At 39.6% G+C, this 21,011-nt stretch overlaps 1 protein-coding gene across 1 annotated transcript; it reads right to left on the bottom strand.

Annotated features, from left to right (window-relative positions):
- Positions 1 to 578: 578 nt before the first annotated feature.
- Positions 579 to 20,463, bottom strand: LOC121883851 (TANK-binding kinase 1-binding protein 1-like). The gene is made up of 13 exons (XM_042392309.1): positions 20,331 to 20,463; positions 11,869 to 12,109; positions 11,600 to 11,731; positions 9,769 to 9,873; positions 9,476 to 9,626; positions 8,693 to 8,886; positions 6,845 to 6,906; positions 6,628 to 6,734; positions 5,741 to 5,931; positions 5,353 to 5,631; positions 3,470 to 3,550; positions 3,161 to 3,388; positions 579 to 1,866 (listed from the first exon to the last, which is right to left on the bottom strand). Exons 2-13 carry the CDS (start codon positions 12,100 to 12,102, stop codon positions 1,738 to 1,740), a joined length of 1,893 nt encoding a protein of 630 aa, XP_042248243.1. The 5' UTR covers positions 12,103 to 12,109; positions 20,331 to 20,463; the 3' UTR covers positions 579 to 1,737.
- Between the last annotated feature and the right edge of the window lie 548 nt (positions 20,464 to 21,011).

The raw sequence follows: 21,011 nt of genomic DNA, 5'->3' as shown, positions 1-21,011 counted from the left end.
AAAGCAAAGTATATAAACCCATAAGTGTGGATTATTGCAAGTGTAAAAATGAAATGTGAAACAAGTTAGTAAAACATGTTTTGCTTATGCCTAATAGTGTCATTCATTACACATTTCATATGGATCCATACAAGTTAGATGATCATAGTCATAGAGTATGTTAGAATTATGAGAAATATTCTTATTATGAGATACTAAGACAATTATGAGATACATTATAAATTATAGGTCTAAGTTATTATTATGAGATACTACATATTGATTATTCATTGTTTGTCCAGAATTATTTATTATTATTCTATTATTGTTTTTCATAACTTATGAGATAATATTTCATAAATGGCATGTCATAGATTTAAAAAGCATAAAGTTTCTCATTATTATGTGATAAAATCTGTAGTTGTAATATACATATATTTATATAAAAAGGAAGTTATAATTATTAAGGAGCAAATAATAAAACAATCTGGACTAATATAAATTAGGAAAAATTGTTTAATAATATTGGTTTATAATAATATACTATAATATACTTTATCATAATTATGAGATATTATCATATATTTAGAGGTACTAAGTCATAATTATGAGATACATCATAAACTATGAGATCTTCAGTCTTAACATTTCTCACAATTAGAGATACTATCACACAATAATAGGAAAAAACAAGAAAAAAATCAGACTAATAATCAAAAATGATGGGACACTCATAATTCTGAGGAACTTTGCCATAATTATGAGATGTTAAGTCATAATTCTGAGATGATGAGTAAAAGGTTTTGGTTTAACCAAGGCACTTTCATTACCACACCAGGAGATGGCAGTAGGTGCTTTTTTTAAATCACATTGGTACCTTTGGAGCATTTCACACTTCAGAGTTTACATACAGTTTGCTTTGGAACTTCAGTTGCCAGTAGATTGGCCCCATTTACTGTCATCAATGTCCTGACTTGTTTGCTGTGTCCTTAAAGCAATTCCATGGTTTGTTCCCTCCGCCTGTTTCTCATTCTTGGAAAGACTTCTAGACTACATATTTTGTACTTATTCACTAAAATTATTTGTGCAGACGATTTTTGACCTCTAAATTATTTGACCAGCATTCATTGCAGGTTCAGAAATCTTGATCCTCCACAAAAACATGATAGCAGTGACATCCAGGTGGTTTGAGGCACACAGGGGACATGAAAACAACAGGTGCCTCTGACACTGCATGTGTCGGATGTTTCCGGTACGTCCTCTGTCTCCAGTGCTCGTCTCACACCAGTATATACAGTATATTACGTTACCAGTGGAGCTTCAGTGTACCTGAGTGATACAGCGCTATTGTCTTTTCTACATCTGCTAGTTCTGCAGCACTCAGGTCTATATACAAATGGTCGTTAGTCGAGTTGTGTCGTGAAAAGAGAAAAACAGCATTTGATAAAAGCCACTCTTATTGAATTGTTGATATGGTGCTTTGTGAGAGATATTATGCGTAAGAGTAGAAAAACAGAGGTGTACTGTAACTGGAAGGTTGCTGGTTTCCACAGTCTGTATAGAAGGGCATAAGGAAGTGCCTCTTGACCAAGGCATGTAACCCCTGTACCAGAGGACTGCGGTTGTACTGGACATGTTCCATAGGCAGCACTGAAAGGAGCATGCAGGCTCATCAAACCACAAAAAACAAGAAAACAATCAAGATCAGTAGAATCCCCACCTCTGGTTGGAATGGGTGTAAAATGCTTGATAGAAAGGTCAGATCTTGCTGTTCTCCAAGTGGGAGTCAATGTGTTTGATGAGGGCGTCGTCAGGGTAACCGGTTGGGAAGGTCAGCTGACACAGAGGACAGCTACGAACAGCACTCTCTTCTGACTCCATCCATAACTACAGACAGATGAAGACAGCTTTCAACTACTGAACCCCAAAGTACAGCAAGAATCTAAACTAAGTTTGTGCCCAGACTACCACAGAGGCTGTGGGTGTGTTTGTGTCTCTCAGAGGTTGTCTGTTCAAATAAAACTGATAAATATAAAGTATAACAAAACTGATTTTTTCTTAAAGCTGTATTAATCAAGATTTTTATGGCATATGATTTTGTCTAATATAAAAGGTGTCGCTTGTGGTAACAAATCTGCAGAGAATTCACCAACTCTGCAGTTCTCATCAGCTCTACGGAGCCTCTTAGCCTCTTTTAGCTCATTGTTCTTATTTTACAAAGTGCAAACTTTGCTCTTATAAACCTGGTTTTTCAGTGAAAAAGCCCACTGTACACTATGCCCAGCACCAAACAGCTGACAAAGTAAGCATCTAGCTGGTGAGCATAATGAAGCATTTAATAGCTAAAGATAAAGATATTGCCCTCATCAGCTGGTGGAGACCAAACCAGAGCTAAAAGGAGAGTTAATATTGGACTTCAGCTGGATTTATAGGGTTATAAAGGGTTACAGCATGGCTATGGAACCAATGCTCAAAAATTTACTTTAAAGCATGATACAACATGATTATGTATGATACATCCATCTAGTGTTGCAGCGTTGCTACCAACAGATGAAATTTGGCACTGTAGATGCTACACTGGGACTGCTGTAACTGCTGTTACTGCTGTAATCTGTAGCGTCAAATATAAATCCATCTTTATATTCATTAGTGAGTCACCAGAAACACATCTCCAAATAAATGCTAATGTTTCTCTGTGTCTGCCTTAACCTGGGCAATTGTTTGCTAACATGTTGTGCATAACAACTTGATAACATGATATGTCAGTGTTGTGTCTATAGCTTGTCCTGCTGCCCCCAGGTGACCAAAAAATGTATTAATGCAACTTGATTTAGCAAGTAACTTGCTAAATCAAACTAATTACCTTCAAACTCCCCAAATGTCGTTCTTCATAAAGTATGTAATTTCATATTTTACATTTTTATATTCCTATTTTTATTTACAAATGATTTGTTTTTCTCTGCCTCATTAAGTTCTAATGCTAGTATGCTGTACACCCTCCTTATCCTGAAATGAGTACCTTTTTGGTCCTGTATTATATAAAACAATGTTTTGTATTTCATCTCCCTTCCCTTTTTTTATGAATCCTCTTTTTGCTGCTGCAATGACCTAGTTTCCCCACAGGGAATGCAAGGAATCTATTAACCACTTTATGTAATCCTCAACACTGTTAACTACTCACATTAATGGAGGGCCATGACTGAGCGTGCTCAGTGTTCATGTAGGGAGGCAGATGGCAGGAGAGGGTGGCAGGGCCCTCTGGGGCCGAGAAAGAGGGATGGTGGGGCTGTTTCCTCGGAGATGGGAAAGAGGGGTGGAGGGGCTGTTCCCTAGGCGACGATGAGCCAATCCCAGTTGCACCAAGTGTCTGAGGTGGGCTGGCAGCCGGTGATAGATATGTACATACATCCTGTAAAAGACATCTTCAAAGTGAATAACACTGCTTTAAAGACACAACAAGAGTCACACACATCACTTTCATTGTCATCACCTCTTCATCATCAGAGGACTGTGGCGGGGTCACTAGTGGGGTAGGCTGAGGGGGGTCATCAAGGCGACAGAAGTGATGCACCTGGATAAGAGGAGGGACATGATGATTACTCCGAAAATAATTGATGTTTATGTGATGAAAGAATAGTCTTTGATTGTCTAATCCCCTCCAAAATGTATATCTCTATCTTTCAGGAAATATAACGTGACTTAGCAATTAGCAGAAGTGATAGTGGAGTATTTAATTATGAGAAAGTATAGCAATTTTAAAACTTATTAGGTAATTATAGGACAGCTGCTGAAAGTGAACTTTGGTGTCATTCAAACTTCAGTATAGCTCCCTCACTATTTTTACCCTACTTAGAGAAATTTATGGTTGAACTACGTGCTAATTTATGCCAATTTTCAAAACTAGAAATGTCTATCCTGTTTTAAATGCCAACCAAACATTTCACTTGTTGAAAGTATAGGAGATTAGAGTCTACAACCACGTTGACAAACTTAGGCACAGCTAAGCTAAATGCTAACAGCATAGCATGCTCACACAATGACAATGCTAACATGCTGCTGTTCAGCAGGTAACGTTTGGTCATACATCAAAGTTTTGGACAAGTGAGTTGGGGGATTTTGTTGCGTGTCTGTCCCGCATTTCCTGTCTGTACTCTACTGTCTATGAAATGAAAGAAAAATGCAAAAAAAGTTGAAGGATCATAAGCGTTTTTACAAGTCATCTCTTAGGGAACATCAACGTCTGTACTGAATTTCATTTCAGTACAGACGTTTTACTCTAGACCAAAATGTCAACTGGTGGTGCTTGAGTATAAGTTAGGGGATAATCTAAGTCATTATGATACATCCACTGGGGACCATGCACAAAATTGTAGGCCAATTCATCCAGTAGATGTTGAAATATTTCACCGTGAAATACTTCAGCAAGTGGTCGCTTGACAGTCTGACCCACATTATCTTACATGTACAAACCAATCATTAACACCGAATCTTCAACTGAATGGACTGAACTGAATAACCATTGTCACTAACTGAATCAGTAGCTTTTAGCAGTGGAGCTCCACTTACTAGTGACATAAGTTTTCCTATGATTTGGCTTTGTTATTTCATTATTTTTGTCCATGATATTGTCCTGCCTGTGAGAAAGTATTAATACAGACGAGTGACAAATTAAAGGAAAAATCAGAATGCTTGACCCCTACAGTGAGGGGATCTGGTGGCTCTGTTATGCTGTGGGGGGCATTTTGCTGGCATGGTTTGGGTCCACTTGTCCCCTTAAAGAGAAGGGTCACTGCAAATCAATGCAAAGTTGTTCTTAGTCATCACCTTTATCCTATGATGAATCATTTCTATCCTGATGGGAGTGGTCCCTTCCAGGATGACAATGCCCCAATTCACAGGGCAAAGGGTCACTGAGTGATTTGATGAGTATGAAAATGATGTGAATCATATGCTATGGCCTTCACAGTTACCAGATCTCAACCCAACTAAACACCTACAGAAGATTTTGGACTGACACATTAGACATCGCTCTCTACCACCATCATCAAAACACCAAATGAGGGAATATCTTTTTGAAGAATGGTGTTCATCCCTCCAGTGGAATTCAGAGACTTGTAGAATCAATACCAAGGCACACTGAAGCTGTTGTGGTGGCATATGGTGGCCCAACACCTTACTAAGACATTCTATGTTGGTTTTTCCTTTAACTTGTCACCCGTCGGTATGTATCATCTAATTGACTATGAGAACATAATTCAAATCATTTTCTATGGTTACCTACAATAGAAGCAGCAAGTAACTATGTGGGTGTATAAGCTTGTTAATAAAGGGAATGTTGCTAACTTAATAAAAGCAAGTGAAAGCTCTCAGCACCTCAGCAGCCAGGGGGAAGCCCAGGTCCAGAGCACAATGATGAGGACTGCTGCTCAGACTGCTGCCTCCTCCTCGCTCTCCTCCATTTCCTCCTCTCTCTCCTCCAGCTCCGTGAGCCGATGCTGGTCTGACCAGGCCCACCAAGGAGGTACGGAGCTGGGATTTGGTTTGGCCATAACCCTGCGTCTCCCCCAGGAGGGGCCTGGGCTTGGGGAGGGTGGATACTGGGTCCCTCATCAGGCGAACCGGGGGCCTGTGGATGGCTGACGGGTCAGACACCTGAGGAAAGGAGGAGGAGGTCAAAAGACCTCAAGGACTGTATCTCCAAACTTCTCTATGTAGTAATCCCAAAGTTTCACTGCAAAATGACCCAAAAAAATGATCTCACCTCTGAGTAACTACGGCGACCTTGGAACTTTGCTCGTAGGCGGCTGCTGGTTAGCTGATGGGAGTAAGAGGCGGGGCCATCGCTTGGGGACAGTGGAGGAGAGGGGGTGGGGAGGAGCCTGTCGGGGGAGAGGGAAGGGCGCTGGGGGGAGGTGGGGGAGAGACGCTGAGGAGCCAGGGGAGGACGAGAGACTGGAGAGGGCAGAAAAAGAAGAATCAGCAATTCATGGACTGGAAAAGAGTTGTCCCAATACTCCATGGGACACCTCTTGTAACGTGTAAACATCATCAATTGGGAATTAAGACATTCCTCAGCAAAACATATCAATTACTTATTACTTGGGAACACTGGCCACTTGAATGCACTGCTCAGTCATGTTTCAGTCTGTCTGTGTCTTTCCAATTGACCAATGATTGGGGACTGCTTTCAAGGGAAAGTAGCTCTTAACATCACTTTTCACTGGCATTCTTTTCTACTTCCTCTAAAGTCCCAAAAGGAGTTTCAAAAGCTAGCAAAAATCTAGGGCTCAGCCCACATCTCACTGTCTTTGTTCCTGGTAAACATTACTGATTATTACTGCTTGCAGCACCTTCAAATAATTGTAACAGGCTGATGGAAGACTGTTTTGTTGTGTTCTCTCTGTAAGTTAATAAGCTACACCTTGGAACTCTATGGTAAAACTGTAAGTATAATAAATGGATGTATGTAATAATAGACACATACACTTTGTTAGTGAAGCCCAGGCCATTTTTCTGGATTTTTGAACTGCGAGATTTTCACCATGTTTGAAGGAAAGTCTCTCTAACGTCTAACAACGTCTAACGTCTAACGTCTTATTTTTACTGATACCATAAAGTATAAATCAAAAACCCAGTCAAGTGACCTACCCGGCTCCTGTGAGACATGCCGCAGAAGGTCAACCTGCTTCACAGCCAGGCTGCGAACACGACCCAACTCCTCAGTAAGTTCAGTGTAGGCTAATGCTAGGTTCACCCTGCAACACACAGAGAGAGTGACTGAATAAATAGATATATATACATAAATGACAAGCTGACAAACAATAGACTGGTATCCAAATGTTCTCCTCTTTGGAATAAGACTTACTGTTCGTCCCCGGCTTTCTTTATCCATTCTACATCACAGTGCTCACAGTGTGGGGCCAACTCCTGTGACTGACAGAGAGCTGTGGTTACTTATCACAGACATTTTTATTGATTTGCGTTTCTTCATATGGTCAAGCTTAGATTATCTTTCTGGTACAGAAACTACTGTATTTGAAGGGATTTTATGCGTGCATAACACAGAACAGTTATAAAACCTCTACATGTTTTAGTCCATTGACCATTAATCAACTGATGATCCATCTCCATGACAACTGAGCAACCATTCACTGGTGGAGACCATGAGATGTGATTGAAAGCTCTGGCAAAAGCTAGTAAGTGAATCTTTGGTGAAGTTTATTTTCTGTTAAGCTAAAAACATGGTTTGGAAAATTTTCTAAGATATGTATGATTGTTGGTCAATGGGAAACACGTTAAATTTATAGTCTGGGCCCTAACAGACTTTCCTCAGTATCAGCAGGTTGTAGATTTATCTATAAACAGGAGCTGAAACATTCAAATTAATAAGTCAAAGTACTACTACCAAGTTCAATAATGAAATTTTATGCTCAACAAATATTTTCAGATTGTTAGACATTGATATCCATTCATTTCAGAATTCTCAGTTTGCAGAGTGGTGAAACTTTTGATAAGTAGATTACACAGTGAACATTAAATTTAATCCAATTTATATGAATCTGTGTCTGAGGAAAATTCACCCAGTTGATTGTGATGGTCTCTGACCACCTGTCTTTTTTTTTTTAACAGGAAAACATAGTGAAGAGGCTACAGGACATAGCATCCATAGTAACGTGTAAACAGAGAGCTTACAGATTATTGACATAACTTGACAATAACCATATCAAATGAAAGGGTTTGATAGTTAAACCAAATGAAAGACGTAGCACACGGTCACAAAAAGTGAATAATACGTGAGTGGTGGCAGATCTCAGGAGTCATGTGATTCACTAATATGAAAAAAGGTGAAACTACTACAAGTCAAAATCATCATACATTTTGGGATTTTCAGAGTTATTGATCGTTCATCATACAAAGACTAAACAATTGAAGAAACATGATGTCTGTGGCACCCCTTGGTTTTTGAAGGCGTAAATCTTTAAAAATGGGTCACAAATACAATACATAATCTCATTTTCCTAAAATTTCCCAAAACAGCTGGTCACTGTAGTTTTTAGCAAATATTACTCAAACAGGAGGAAATAGTGCATTTGTTGGGGACTATTTTCAAAAGCTGATTAATACACATTTGGTGTTCTAGTGAGTATTGTCAGTTTTGGTCATTTCCCTTTTTTTTTTTTTTTTTTTTTTGAAAATTAGAAAAATATAAAATTTCACCACATGTATCCTTTTAACTACATCACCTTCAACAGTTGTCAGTCCATGAACACAACTGCATTATAATGATGGAACCCTAACTGTGACAAACAACAATGGCAACTGTCACAAACACATTTGCAAAAACCTGAGAGAGACATCATGTGTTAATGAATAGGTTGGTGAAGTTATTTTCCTCTATTCATTTTTCAATTTATTCATTGGCCTAAATTTGCAATATATGCTATCGCTGTCACCTAAATGTGTAGTTAATTCCTAAATTCCAGTCAATTTCATTGTGTTTGTTTATTTAATTCACTGCATTCCCATCATGACTAATTCCTGGTATCATCTTATGCCCCATTCCATTGTTCCCATTACCAGTAAAAAACTGCATTTACAAGGACCACTGATGTGGCTACTTATAATTCTAGTCACACTGAATGTGTGAATGTCTGTCAAATGTGCCAAAATGGCCAGAGTCTGGAGGCCTACCCCACGCAATCATCCAGCCTACCTGTCTCTGTGCTTCCTGTAGCTGGGCTACTTCCTGCTGCAGCCTCTGAAGCTCGGCTCTCAGCTCCTTCTCTCTCTGACATGCTCCCTCGGCCTGGTGTCGCGCCCCCTCCAGCTCGGCCTCCAGTCGCTGCAGCTTCAGATCTGACAGGGCGTCTAGACTGCGGGAGCTCTGCAAGGTCGGCCCGCGCCCCTCTGACAACACCACACAGACAACAGCTTCAGTCTGAATTACACAGCACTGCTCCACAATGATCTAAAACTTCAATTCCTAAATCATCAGCACTGTCTTTTTAGATGTTGTGGTTTTCAGTCATGTTGGGTTTGGGTGTTTATTTGGTATTTGGCATTTTTTTATTTTGGTATATCAGTCCAAAAGTGTAATGAAATATAATACACTCATTTGCTTTCTTGCTGACAGTTAGAGGAGAAGATTGATACACTCTCATGTCTGTATGCTAAATATAAAGCTACTGCCAGCAGCTGCCTAACTTAGCTTAGACAAAGACTGGAAACAAGCTGGAAAAGTTAACCTGGCTCTGTCCAAAGGTGAGAAAATCTATCCACCAGCACCTCTAAAGCTCACTAATACAATGTATTTTGTTTGTTAAATCTGTACAAAAACTCAAAGTGCAAAAATGTCATATCACCGTTTTATGGTGATTCTTGGACATGATCAGTTTCTGGACAACCAGAAACTCCAGAGACTCCAGATCCAGGCAAGCTGCTCTTGCTAATACTACCATGATCTGACTGTGTCCCCCGCTGATCAAACAGAACTCACCTCTGGGTACATCCAGGCTAGCGTGGAGTTGAGGCTGATGTGTGTCTTTGCTGCGGAGTTGAGCGCTGAGTTTCTGAAGGGAAGTTTCTCTGTGTCTGAGAGCAGTCTCCAGACTGCAAATCTGCTCCACATGCTGCTCCGCTAGAGTGGTCTGACACACACACACACACACACACACACACAAAAACACAAACAAAATATTATTGACATAATATTTTATTATAAGGAAATATTTATGTGTGTGTGTGTGTGTGTGTGTGTGTGTGTGTGTGTGTGTGTGTGAACATGTTTACCATCTTGTCTAGATCTCTCTGGACATTGCTTTTCTCCAAGTGAATCTTCTCATAGGCCTGGATGACTTCCTCCAACCTCTCCTCTCTCTCCTTACTCTTCTGGAGCTGAGACAGAGAGACAGGAGTAATCTTAGACTTGCCTTTGAAGGATAATTCTGATTAATCCAACTTGGGGTTTATAGCTGTGGTTTCGGCCATCATTTCTGTCAGTAATGATAACATTGTACTTAAGATAATTAAACTGGGAATGCACCAACATTCCTAAAAAGAAGTCAAACAAGTCAAGAATCACCAAAAATCAGACATGTTGGGAACAAACCCCCAAGTTAGCCAAAACAAAGGCGAATTGTAAAATTATTCCCTAAACTGTCCGTTAACTGAAACTAAACATCCATCACAGATTACAAACTAACTTCCTGTTTCAACTTTGACCTTAGGCAAACTTGTTTTGTTTACGACTGCTTTCTTGCCCATTCAGACTTTGTTGTAGCCATGTTTCCAGATGTCAGAAATGACTGGTGATAACCAGTAGAAATGATGAACAAAACTACAAAAATATGACCCAATATGTGTGAAATGATTCTTAATGATCTGCTAATCATAATTACCTGCACATTTGTGCTTGACTGAAACAAGGGCTAAAGCTTGCTAACAGGTTGGCTATGTAGGCTAACCTAGGCTAAATGAGGTCCAACAGATTTCAGTTTGGTAGATTAGGCATGATAGGTAGGTAGTGCAACGTTCATTGTTGTTGATTTCTTTTGCACGCTGTCATTCATCAGTTTGTTTGGTGGTTGTTGACCAGCTGATGTAGACAAAAGAATGACTAGAAGAAAGCTGTACACTAAAGGTGCTTCAGGTGCTTATTTTTCCATCCTGCCACAGACAGGAATGTCTAAAAAATGAGTGAGAGAAAGAGAGAGCTACAGAGAGTGCACAGGAAAGAGAGTAGACGAGTATTAAACTAAAAATGATTAGGAAATAAAACTTTGTTTACCCCTTATTTTATTGTGGTTACTTATTAAATCAAAAATAGTAGCCGATAAAATTCTCAACAGCACTTAGGTGGTGTACAGATTAAGTACTAAACTGTATTACATACAAGTACACATAAAAGTCATTAATCAAGTTTCCATCCAAATTTAGAGCAAATTTTAAACTTATTTCCAGAATATCCATAACTGTTATGTGAATATTAGGAGTTGGTGCACCAGATAAACAGTTGGTGGCGTTTATTCTCCGGTCGGTGCCAGTAAACCATTGCAGAAGAGGACACAACAAGATGACATCATTAAAAGACTAGCAGTCAAAGCTCAAACAGAGAAAAACCATGTGGAAAACATGATGGAAATACGACATTTCTGTTTGTTTCATGTATGAATTTGAGGAACATTACAGCCTCCTCATTGCCCCAAACAGATGGAAGCTTGAGTGACATTTAAGTCACTGAGGAAACAAAAACATCAGATGATGATGTCTGATGATGATGATAAATGATGATGTACTTGAAGTGAAGTAGCATTTAAGTCACTCAAGCTTCAATGCTTCATGTATGTCATCATTTATTCACTAAGTCTGTTTCCACTGCGCTTTATCACATTTCGCGTTTATCAATGCACCAACTTTTCCACTTTAGCCAAAGTTTTTTTTATGCGTAAATTGAAAATGTGCAAAAAATAAAACTGATCGATGGAAACATACTTATTGTCTAGAGGGAGGAAGGAATGGAGTGAACAGAACTTGCAGATTCTATTTTATCTCTGTTGAGATTCTCTCACTAAACTTATAGTATTAATATAAATTGCACAACTCCTACTACTACTACTGGTACCTCCTGAGTGAGAGAGTTGATCCTTTGTTGTAGGTTGGTGGTCTCTGATTGGATAACACTGGTATCCTTGATGATGGGCTCACAGGAACAACACAGTGTCCTCTCCTCTCCAAATTTACTGATCATAGGAAACTGGAGGAGAGGAGAGGAGAGGAGAGATTAACTTTCTAGGAAATAATGCATTCAAGCCTTCTGTGTGTGTGTGTGTGTGTGTGTGTGTGTGTGTGTGTGTGTGTGTGTGTGTGTGTGTGTGCTGTGCTGCTCTCCACCTTAAACTCATAGTGTTTGAGTTTCCTTTTGATGCTGCTGTTCTCCCTCTCCAGACTGGCCAGCCGGGTCTTGATGTCATGATAGGCGGCAGCCAGGGCCAATCCTGACGCTGGGTACATGTCATCTGGCAGCCTATTGGCCGACCAGCTGATCCCAGATACGCCCACATCATCTCTCAGCCCCTCTCCACCTCCCAGCAGCCCAAGCTCTCCTCTGCCAAACAGATCCATCATCAGTTACCTGTAGGAGAGGGGAAGGAATACAAAAAGAGTTGAAGTTGATCTCTGGGAAATGTAGTGAAGAAAACACAGAATGGACTTATGGCAGACAGACAGAAAGAAAGACAGAAAGATGAGCCGTGTCAGCTCAGCGTGTCACTTTGCACTCTCCACCTCACAAAGCAGGGGCAATAATGACAATAAATCTGCCAAGCTCCATGTTCTGGCAGAGGTGACAGCCAGAGAGTGCGTGTGTGTGTGTGTGTGTGTGTGTGTGTGTGTGTGTGTGTGTGTGCGTGTTTTCAAACTGCAGCCAGGAGCCCACTGAGCCCGCCAGCCAAAGGTTTGGTTTCCCATCTGCTGTCACAAACTACTTCCTCTCTCCTGCCCCCTGCCTCTCACTGGCGGTTGCCATGGTTATGTGGTAAACATCGGCATCTAATTTCTAAAACTAAACCTGCAGTAGACAGGATCAGTAAGCTTGGACTAATGCTTCTATGTTAGCGAGGCATCACTGTATCATATTCATATTCATAAGTCTCCTTAAATGACCAGTCAATGTGTGTCCAGAAATGAATGAGCTTCTCCAAGAGCTCCAGACTTCCAGTATGGTCAGCAGGTTTGATGACATGGGGCTCATGACAGGTTGGATTTGTTAACAAGAAAAATATAACAACAGCCTTATCTTTAGGAAATCCAAGAAATTAACAACTGTGAAATATTCATCTCAATGCATTTTAATGCCTGAACACAAATGTGGCTGCCATAATCACTATAACACAGCAGTACGGGTGCATTGGTATTATATCGGTACTTGCATGATGTTATTTACAATATATTACAAAAGTGCAGACCACAGCATGCTGGCTGGTTGGAAGTGGAGAGAGGAGAGCCTGCAGAAACTGGCCTTATGTAGCAGTCAGATTGGTTTTGGTTTCTCATTCAAGTCTATGTGGAACAGGATGAGACACATTCGCTTCCAGTTGCAAATTGATCCACTTCTTTCACGTGATGCAGAATTCAATCTGATTGAACTTTGACACACAAAATCGCAGAGATTTCCTGTGTCCAGCTGGTTTGAGAGAGCAAGACCCCTCATTCAGGAAATATTGTTTATATTCTTGTTTTATATCTGCGCAGCAAAATAATACAAATCACAGAGATGAGAGAGATGCTATTTGGCAGTGAGTGCAAGTACAGTGACAGAGGATAATGGCGGTAGAGATGTTTCATGAAATGCAGTATAATTTATAACTTTTCTGTAAAATTGCAACAATAATAGATTTGTTTCCACAAGCAGTAGGGCCTTAACATCTCACTTTTGGGTAACAACTTTGAAAGTTACTGTTGTGGCATGATTGACAGCTCTCAACTGTGGATCTGCTATTGGTGCAGCCTGAACTCTACTCCTTTGCCCAAATTCCGATTTTCTAGCTCTAAACAAGTGACAAGATGGCAGCAAGCAGGAAACAAAAGTCTAGGTCTATGTTAATGGGACAAAGGTCTGACTATGTAAGATTAAAGCTGCATTTATCTGCAGAAAAAAACCAGCCTTCAGATCCTGAGCCGGAGGAGATCTGAGCAGCAGTGTTGGGAGAGCAGGATGGAGCGTGCAGCTCTGCGGCACATTAACATTTCATACATGAACATCTTACACAAAATTCACTACAGCCATGCCTCTGTTCATTTACAACAGCAGATAGTCATGCAGAAATCCCCATACTACAGTATGCAATTTAACATATGGCAGGCAGTATTGATCTCATGTCACATTTAAACAGAAGAAGTGAAGTGTCAGCACTCTCTAGAGGCCACAGTAATTATGACAGGAGCAAAAGAGGAAATCAGGACATTATTGATGAGCAACAAAGTCCACACAGGGGGGAGATCAGGGTGGATCCTGCTTCAAACCATGAGTCAACATTGTTTTTTTTTAAAACCATGACCACAATCATCACCTAACCCATTACAACGAAGTTCCTCTTGGGTTGACAATGACGCTACAATCTTATCGTAACACAATGGTCTTTCTCTAACCTAACCTAGTCAGTTGTTCTTTGTGCCTAACCAAACCTTTAACCACTTTGTTGTCAAATCATACAACATATTTATTTTTCAACACTGTGTTGTAACAATTGTGGAAGGCACAGAAAAATGATGTCACCCTGCTGATACTGTAAAAATGCTTCTATGTGTCACTCTGGAGTGCACAGACAAACAACTGTTATTTAATTAGGAGGACTTGATGCAAATAAATGAAAACATGCACCCCCCCCCCCCCCCCCCCCCCCAACAAAGCCCTGAAAATAGGGTTGTTATGACACAACCTGTTTTGTCATTTAGGTTGGAGGACATGGTGAAGTTATAATACATTAGTCTTAGTGGCTGCTCTGTGCATTTGACACATCCTGACTGTTAAGGAGCAGCAGGCTGCCACAGTGCTGCACCCGAAGGCCAGTTTCAGTTCTGAGGCCAGTGAGTTGTTTAAACAGAAGAGCACAGTATTGTAGAATAGAATCATAAAATTGATACAATTTTGATCATTTGAAGTGAAACAGTTCCCTCTCTCTCCTTCACCAATATGCTAGTATTCCTTTGTTCAGTTTGTGTGTGTGTGTGTGTGTGTGTGTGTGTGTGTGTGTGTGTGTGTGTATATGTATGTGTGCGTGTGTGTGTGAGTGTGAATGCAGAGCATGAAAACAGCTGCAGTAGCAGAGAGGGAGAGAGGTCAAAGCATTCTCTGCAGATAACTCCCACTCACACAGCCCACAGACTCTGTCTCTCACACACACACATTCAACCCACACACTGCGTGTGTCTATCGTCTATCTATCCGACTCTTCCTCCATATCTCCCTCTCAATTTCCAACTCAATTCACTCAGCGTTAGTGACTTTTTTTTTTTTTTCTTTTTTTGCAAGAGCACACACACAGTGCCAGCCAAGGGCAGATCAGAGCATGGCCATATGTCTTCATCACATGGTTGTTTCATTTATTAATGGGCTAACGGTCTGTGTTACCCACAACCCCCTGCGGTCAAACACAAAACTCAGTGGGACTGGCTCTCATCATAGAGTGTGCAGGATCCATGCTGACCACGTAGTCATAGTCATCATAGTCATAGTCAACCACCAGGGTTTTATGTCATTAGATTTTTATTTCAATATTAAGAAATTCAACATAGAAAATACGTCATTAAAGGGAACATATTATAAAACATGAAGAAGAGCCAAACACTGCTGTATTTTAAGAGTCAAATACCAAATGACCACAGTTTACTGTTAAATCCCATGTAGCCACGTTTGTTTTGGAGAGGAGGAGACCTCTGTAGATAATTCAGCTCCCAGTAAAAACCTGCTGAATGCCTGGATCTTAAGTTATCAGAGAAACAAGCTGAGCAAACGTTATCAGCAGCTCTGCTAGCAGCCTCTACTGGACATCCTGTGCTCACCGAACAGCGTTGGAGGAACACTGATTTTTTATGTGAAACTGCTTTATTAAGTGTTTTTACCTGTTTTAATCAGTGGGTCTCTTTGTTCTGGGGAGGAGGAGACCTCGGATAATGCAGCTCCCGGTAAAAACATCCTGAACAATGAACACTGAAGTAATCCTATCCCGGAGAAGCTGGTTGTTTAACAATAAAGACAACAACTCCCATGATCCCATGCTACTTTACAACATCATCACACTCTGTCTTTTGTTATTGTTTTGATTGAGACCCCAAGCAGCAGAAATTACATATTGTGCATTTAAAGACAAGTCTTTCAGTGAGAGCCAAACCTATATGGTGTCATGGGTAAACAAATGAATTTGTGCTCTTTTAAATTTATTCTCCTGAATTAATAGTTTGTATGGAAAAATTAACAGAACATAATGTTATTGTTGAGGGATATCAAATATAATGTATAAAATTACTTGTTTGTGTGCACAAATTAAGTTATTTGAGACCACATACCAAGTCCACACTAAGTCAGGAAATTAATTTAAGAGCACAAATTGCTTATTTGTGTGCACCAGTTATTCTCATGGTATGCCACCAGGCACTAGCACATTTCATCTTGTGATCTATTTTGTTAGTAGGTTGCAGCCATATCCATTAAATATATAGCTTTTGTTATGTGAAGTGGTCTTTGACCTCTTTGCCATTAAGACTACAAGCTTCAACTGACCATTGACACAGCATTTAATCTTCTAATCCAACACCACTACAAACCAGTAATAGTAAAGAAGACAAGGTTTTGACCTTCATGGGAAAAAGAAACATATTTCTCAGCATCAAGGGCTTTATTTCAGACAACAGAAGGCACGCTTAAATTAATTGAATTAAACAGATGATGGAAGAAAGAAAGAAAGAAAAAAAGAAACAAAGAAACAAAGAAAGAAAGAAAGCTGCTCAATCATGATAAAAGCAAAGCAAGGATGAAAAAAGGAGAGAGCAGGAGAGAGAAAGAGTCCTTGAGGACATGGCACCATATCTGTGAGCACAGCTGAAGGCTACTTCAGTGTGTGTGTGTGTGTGTGTGTAGGGGTGGGGGTGTATGCACACACTCACTCACACACACACACACACACACACACACACACACACACACACACACACACACACACACACACAATGAGCAGTCAGCTACAGAGCAGAGAGAGACAGAGGGAGACGGAGGCTTAAAATGAGGGTGACAGAGACACGGATGGATGAGAGAGGAAATCAGAACAACTGAGGCTGACAGAATATGACATGGAGAGAGAAAGAGTGAGGAAGAGAGAAAGAGAGAATGGGTGAGAGAAGTAATAAAAATGAAGATAATGTTCCGTTTTGTAACTAGAGTCATGTGACCTTCTCTACATATAACACACACACGTTTTTATTGTGAGGACACTGACTGTATTCATTTCCCTACAAATCCTTTAGAAACACTTGAAGTGTATCTGAACTATCTGATTCAAGCATTGCAAATGCCTGAATGACCAAGAAGTGTCTAAAAAGGTAATTTTCCATCCAAATGTTGTGTACATTTTAGGTGAGTTCTACAACACCAGATGGATCCCAACAAACTATCAGGTTTCAGGGTGGGTTGGTGCCACTGCGAAAGCTTCAGGATTGGGTCCAACTCTAGTGAAGTGTAGAGTGTAGTTAATGTGTTGCATTGTCCTGGTGAGTTAACAGTCAGTAAGTCAGTTTTAGAATCATAAGACTAGATTGGAAAGTCTGGGACATTATTTCTTTACTGCTTCCCACCTAAGGTGGCTTTTGTAGAAACTGTCCTCCCAAGAAAAACAACAATAGCTTATAATGTCAGTTGCCAAAAACAATGTATAGTTACGTCTGAGTGACAGATGCCATGCAGCGGCCGTAGTAATTATGACCTGGAGCAGTGGTGCAGTTCAGATGATGTATATAAAAGTTGACAATATACCTCATTCAGAGGAGGAGGGGTGGTAGAGGCATTAAACAACAGAGAACTTGGCCACAGGATATTTGTTTCCTAACTTTAAGAAAGTAGTAACTTTAATCAACTAAGTGATCATTTTAACCCAGACCATGATCTTTCCCTGAACCTAACCAAGTGGTTTTTGTGCCTAAACCTAACCAGACCTTAACCACAGCATTGCCATGTAATGAAACATCATTATTTTTTAACAGTGATGTGGAAAGCACAGACAAATGATGTTGTCCTGCTGATTACTGCCAACAGAAGCGCCAGATTAGAAAATGCACTTATGTATTGTTCTGGAGTCAAATGGTAAAACAATTTATTTGCTCGTTTGGAGGACTTGTTGCATTTGTAAGCGTGTGACCTTTGAAACAAGGAAAAACTAAGTTAATGTTAGCAAACTTTAAATAGATATTGTTGTGTAACTGACATTTCTGAGACATTCTCTGATGTTAGGATTCTTTTCTGCTTGTGCTAGTGTTAAACTACAACTTAGCATTTGGCATCATCATGAAATTGTCACTTGTGGCCACAGTGGAACTGTTCAAGAAAAAGTTGCATAGTCTTCGTTTAACTAATGAATGTGTCTTTTCTGATCAGAAGAGTATCATGTGGCAGCTTTTTTTTTTCTTTTTTCCCACTCAACATTTGTTTTATGCACACATCAAAAAAGTGCAATAAAATAGGTCACTGTCACTGTGACAGGGAATGTGAATATGAAAAATACTAACAAACCCCTTAAATAAAATATAACTTTTAAACAAACTGTTATTGTTTTCAAATGAAAGTTTTGGTCCATTTTTATTTTCATGAGTCACGTGTAGAGCAAGGCATTTGTCCACAACATCAAGAGTTATGAAGTTTTCATGTATTCATGTAGTCCTCACCACTTGCAATACATTTGCATGGATGATATCACTGGCCAATGTAAGCTTATTACAAATAATTTTACAGTAATAAAAAATGCAGTACTGAAATCCCAAAGATATGTTGAGGGCAATTTAGAAACAGTTTGTGTCACCATTAAATGACGTTTGTCCACCAGAGAGCACTGACAACCTTATTTTTCACATCCTGCTCAATACATATCTTTTTTTTTTAAATTAAGGGACCGTTATTTATGTAAAAACAGTCCCAAAAATAAATCCAGTATACAGTAGGTTGGGCTGTCTAAGTTTCTATATGTGAAGAAACTGGTATCTAACAGAATGCTTTCACCGCTCTTCCTAGAGGGACCAAAACTACATCACTCTAAGAATTTTTGCCAAATAGGACAGATTTTTCCTTATTCACTTTACGCCTTTGTAGTCAGGTCTTGGGTACATACTTTGTAGTGTTGTGGGTCATCTTCTGCCCTTTCCTCCCACACGCATACACACAAATACCAACTTAAAACATACTCTCAAACCCCTTTATCCTCTTCTACCATGAAACAAACAGCACTGCTGTTACAGCCAAGCACATGTAAAGCAAAGCTCCCTGCAACTCTTGGCCTTATTGGACTTTATCCAGCTGCTGTACCAGGGAATGACTGAGCAGACCACCCACCTTCAGCTAGTTTTAGTTTTTCTGATGGAGAGGAAAGTGTAGCGAGGAGAAATAACAGGTGAGGCCAAATGAGTTTCAGTCAGCCTCTATAAAACCATGAGTAATGGAGACTGATTTTGAGGGAAAAGAGAAAGCCAAAAGATGTTCAGTTCTTTTAGACATCTATTATGATTCTTATAGTCATCTGACAGAGAATTGAACAGTAAAGCTGAGAGCTGAGACATTTAATTCTGATTTCAAGGGCCTCAAACTAAGACTCGAATGCTCGTCTTTAAGACCTGTCTTGACCTGACTGGTAATGCTGAATTTGAGAAACCTAGCCCAAACCAAAATTCAAAGCTACTTAATATGTTTTGCTTTATTTCAACCCAATTGACAATTGACATAGTCAGCGAAAGGAAAGAGCAAAATTTCTCATTGCCAAACCTGAACCCAATCTTTGCTTGATGTTTCATGCAACAGAATAGGCTGAATCTGATATTCTGACACTAGAGTTGTCACTTTTTCAAGAAATTAAGTTTGAACTCAGATGAAATTTGTTTGAATTCATTTGAATGCCATCCATGTAGCCATATCCTAAACTACATTGTAGATTGACATTGTTTTGTGACTTTGTGGTGCCTCTGCTGTGTTGCTAAGTGACAGGCTAACGTAACTGTAAGGCTGCTGCATTTTATGTCAGCAAAGAGCCTTACTGTTATCCACAATTTTTCATTTCTATGGTATCAAATCCAAAATGCTTCCATTTGATTTCACGACTCACTAATTTTCTCCATTTTGCATTAGTTAAGAGAACAACAATAGCCTAATTTACTGATATGATGACAGGATTTTCAATTGGTAGGACAGTGTATTTTACAAACATACGCCACTAAAAAACAAGGCATGGGCCTCTGTGCTTTTACACTATAAATCATTTGTTTATCTTATCCAGTGCGATGAAAGAATTTATATAAATTTCACCTCTCACTTCTGACATATTTCTAGAGCGTGTTTAGCCTAGCTTAGCACACAGAATGGAGCAAAAAAAGTGAAAAGTAACACAACTATCCATTCCAACAACTCCAAAGATGTTGAATTTACTGTTTATTTACACAAATTTAAATATAAAAATGGGATGCTGTGGTTTTAGAAGTGTTTAAGCCTATATATTGAAGTTGTACAATGATGTGCTTTGGTTGGACAGAACAGTCCAGTATGTGCTAGCTTGATGCAAGGGCTGGAAGTGTGGGGACGTAGTTAGCCGCTACCAAAGTTGTCTTACTTGCATGTTGTGTCTTCTTAGCTGGCTTGCTAGCATTAGCCGCTGGTAAGGCTACATTAAGGACTCAGCTGGTTTAGTTCAGAGTTGGAGACTGTGAGAACAATGCTGCTTCACTGACAGAACAGAACTTCATGTCACTGGGGCTAATGCTAAGCTAGTTGTTGATGGTCAGTATAGCTCCAGATGGTAGACTTGTTTAACACAGAAGATGTGTTACATGTCTTTGAGTATATTGAAAAGCGCTCTATAAATAAAATGTATAGCCTAATTATTATTATTATTATTATTATTATTATAAGATGTAATGTGGGCATGGAGACAGTCGTTTAAAGGGCACCTTTGACGTAACAAAAATAAAATAACGAGCCATTTAATGAATATTTTTTCTGTTGAGTAATTAGTAAAGTAATGCGAATACTTTTTAAAAGCATAATATGCAATGTGTACATGATTACATTTTTCAAGTAACTTGCCCAATGCTGATCTCAGCACAAAGTGAATCAGTCACATGGATCAGGGATGAAATGCTCAGTATATTGCCCCTATGCTCAGCATTGCCAAACAACAGAAACTAAATAGCTGCTCACTCAGATATAGACCTCCAGCACAGCTAGAAATTTGGGACAACGGTGAGTTTACACCAGCTCAATTGTGGATCATTTAAGAATGGTTTTAAATAAA

This window comes from Thunnus maccoyii, chromosome 18 (genome assembly GCF_910596095.1).
Source record: "Thunnus maccoyii chromosome 18, fThuMac1.1, whole genome shotgun sequence".
NCBI classification, from domain to species: domain Eukaryota; kingdom Metazoa; phylum Chordata; class Actinopteri; order Scombriformes; family Scombridae; genus Thunnus; species Thunnus maccoyii.
Note: the sequence above shows the minus strand (reverse complement) of the source record. Positions and strands in the feature narration are given on the sequence as shown.

Excerpts from the sequence above, each read along its gene's own strand:
- LOC121883851 (XM_042392309.1), bottom strand. The coding sequence starts at position 12,102 with ATGATGGATCTGTTTGGCAGAGGAGAGCTTGGGCTGCTGGGAGGTGGA. Across the intron at positions 6,907-8,692 it reads TACAGGAAGCACAGAGACAG|GAGTTGGCCCCACACTGTGA; the intron begins GTAGGCTGGATG and ends TGTCAGTCACAG. Across the intron at positions 3,389-3,469 it reads AGTCCTCTGATGATGAAGAG|GATGTATGTACATATCTATC; the intron begins GTGATGACAATG and ends TGTCTTTTACAG.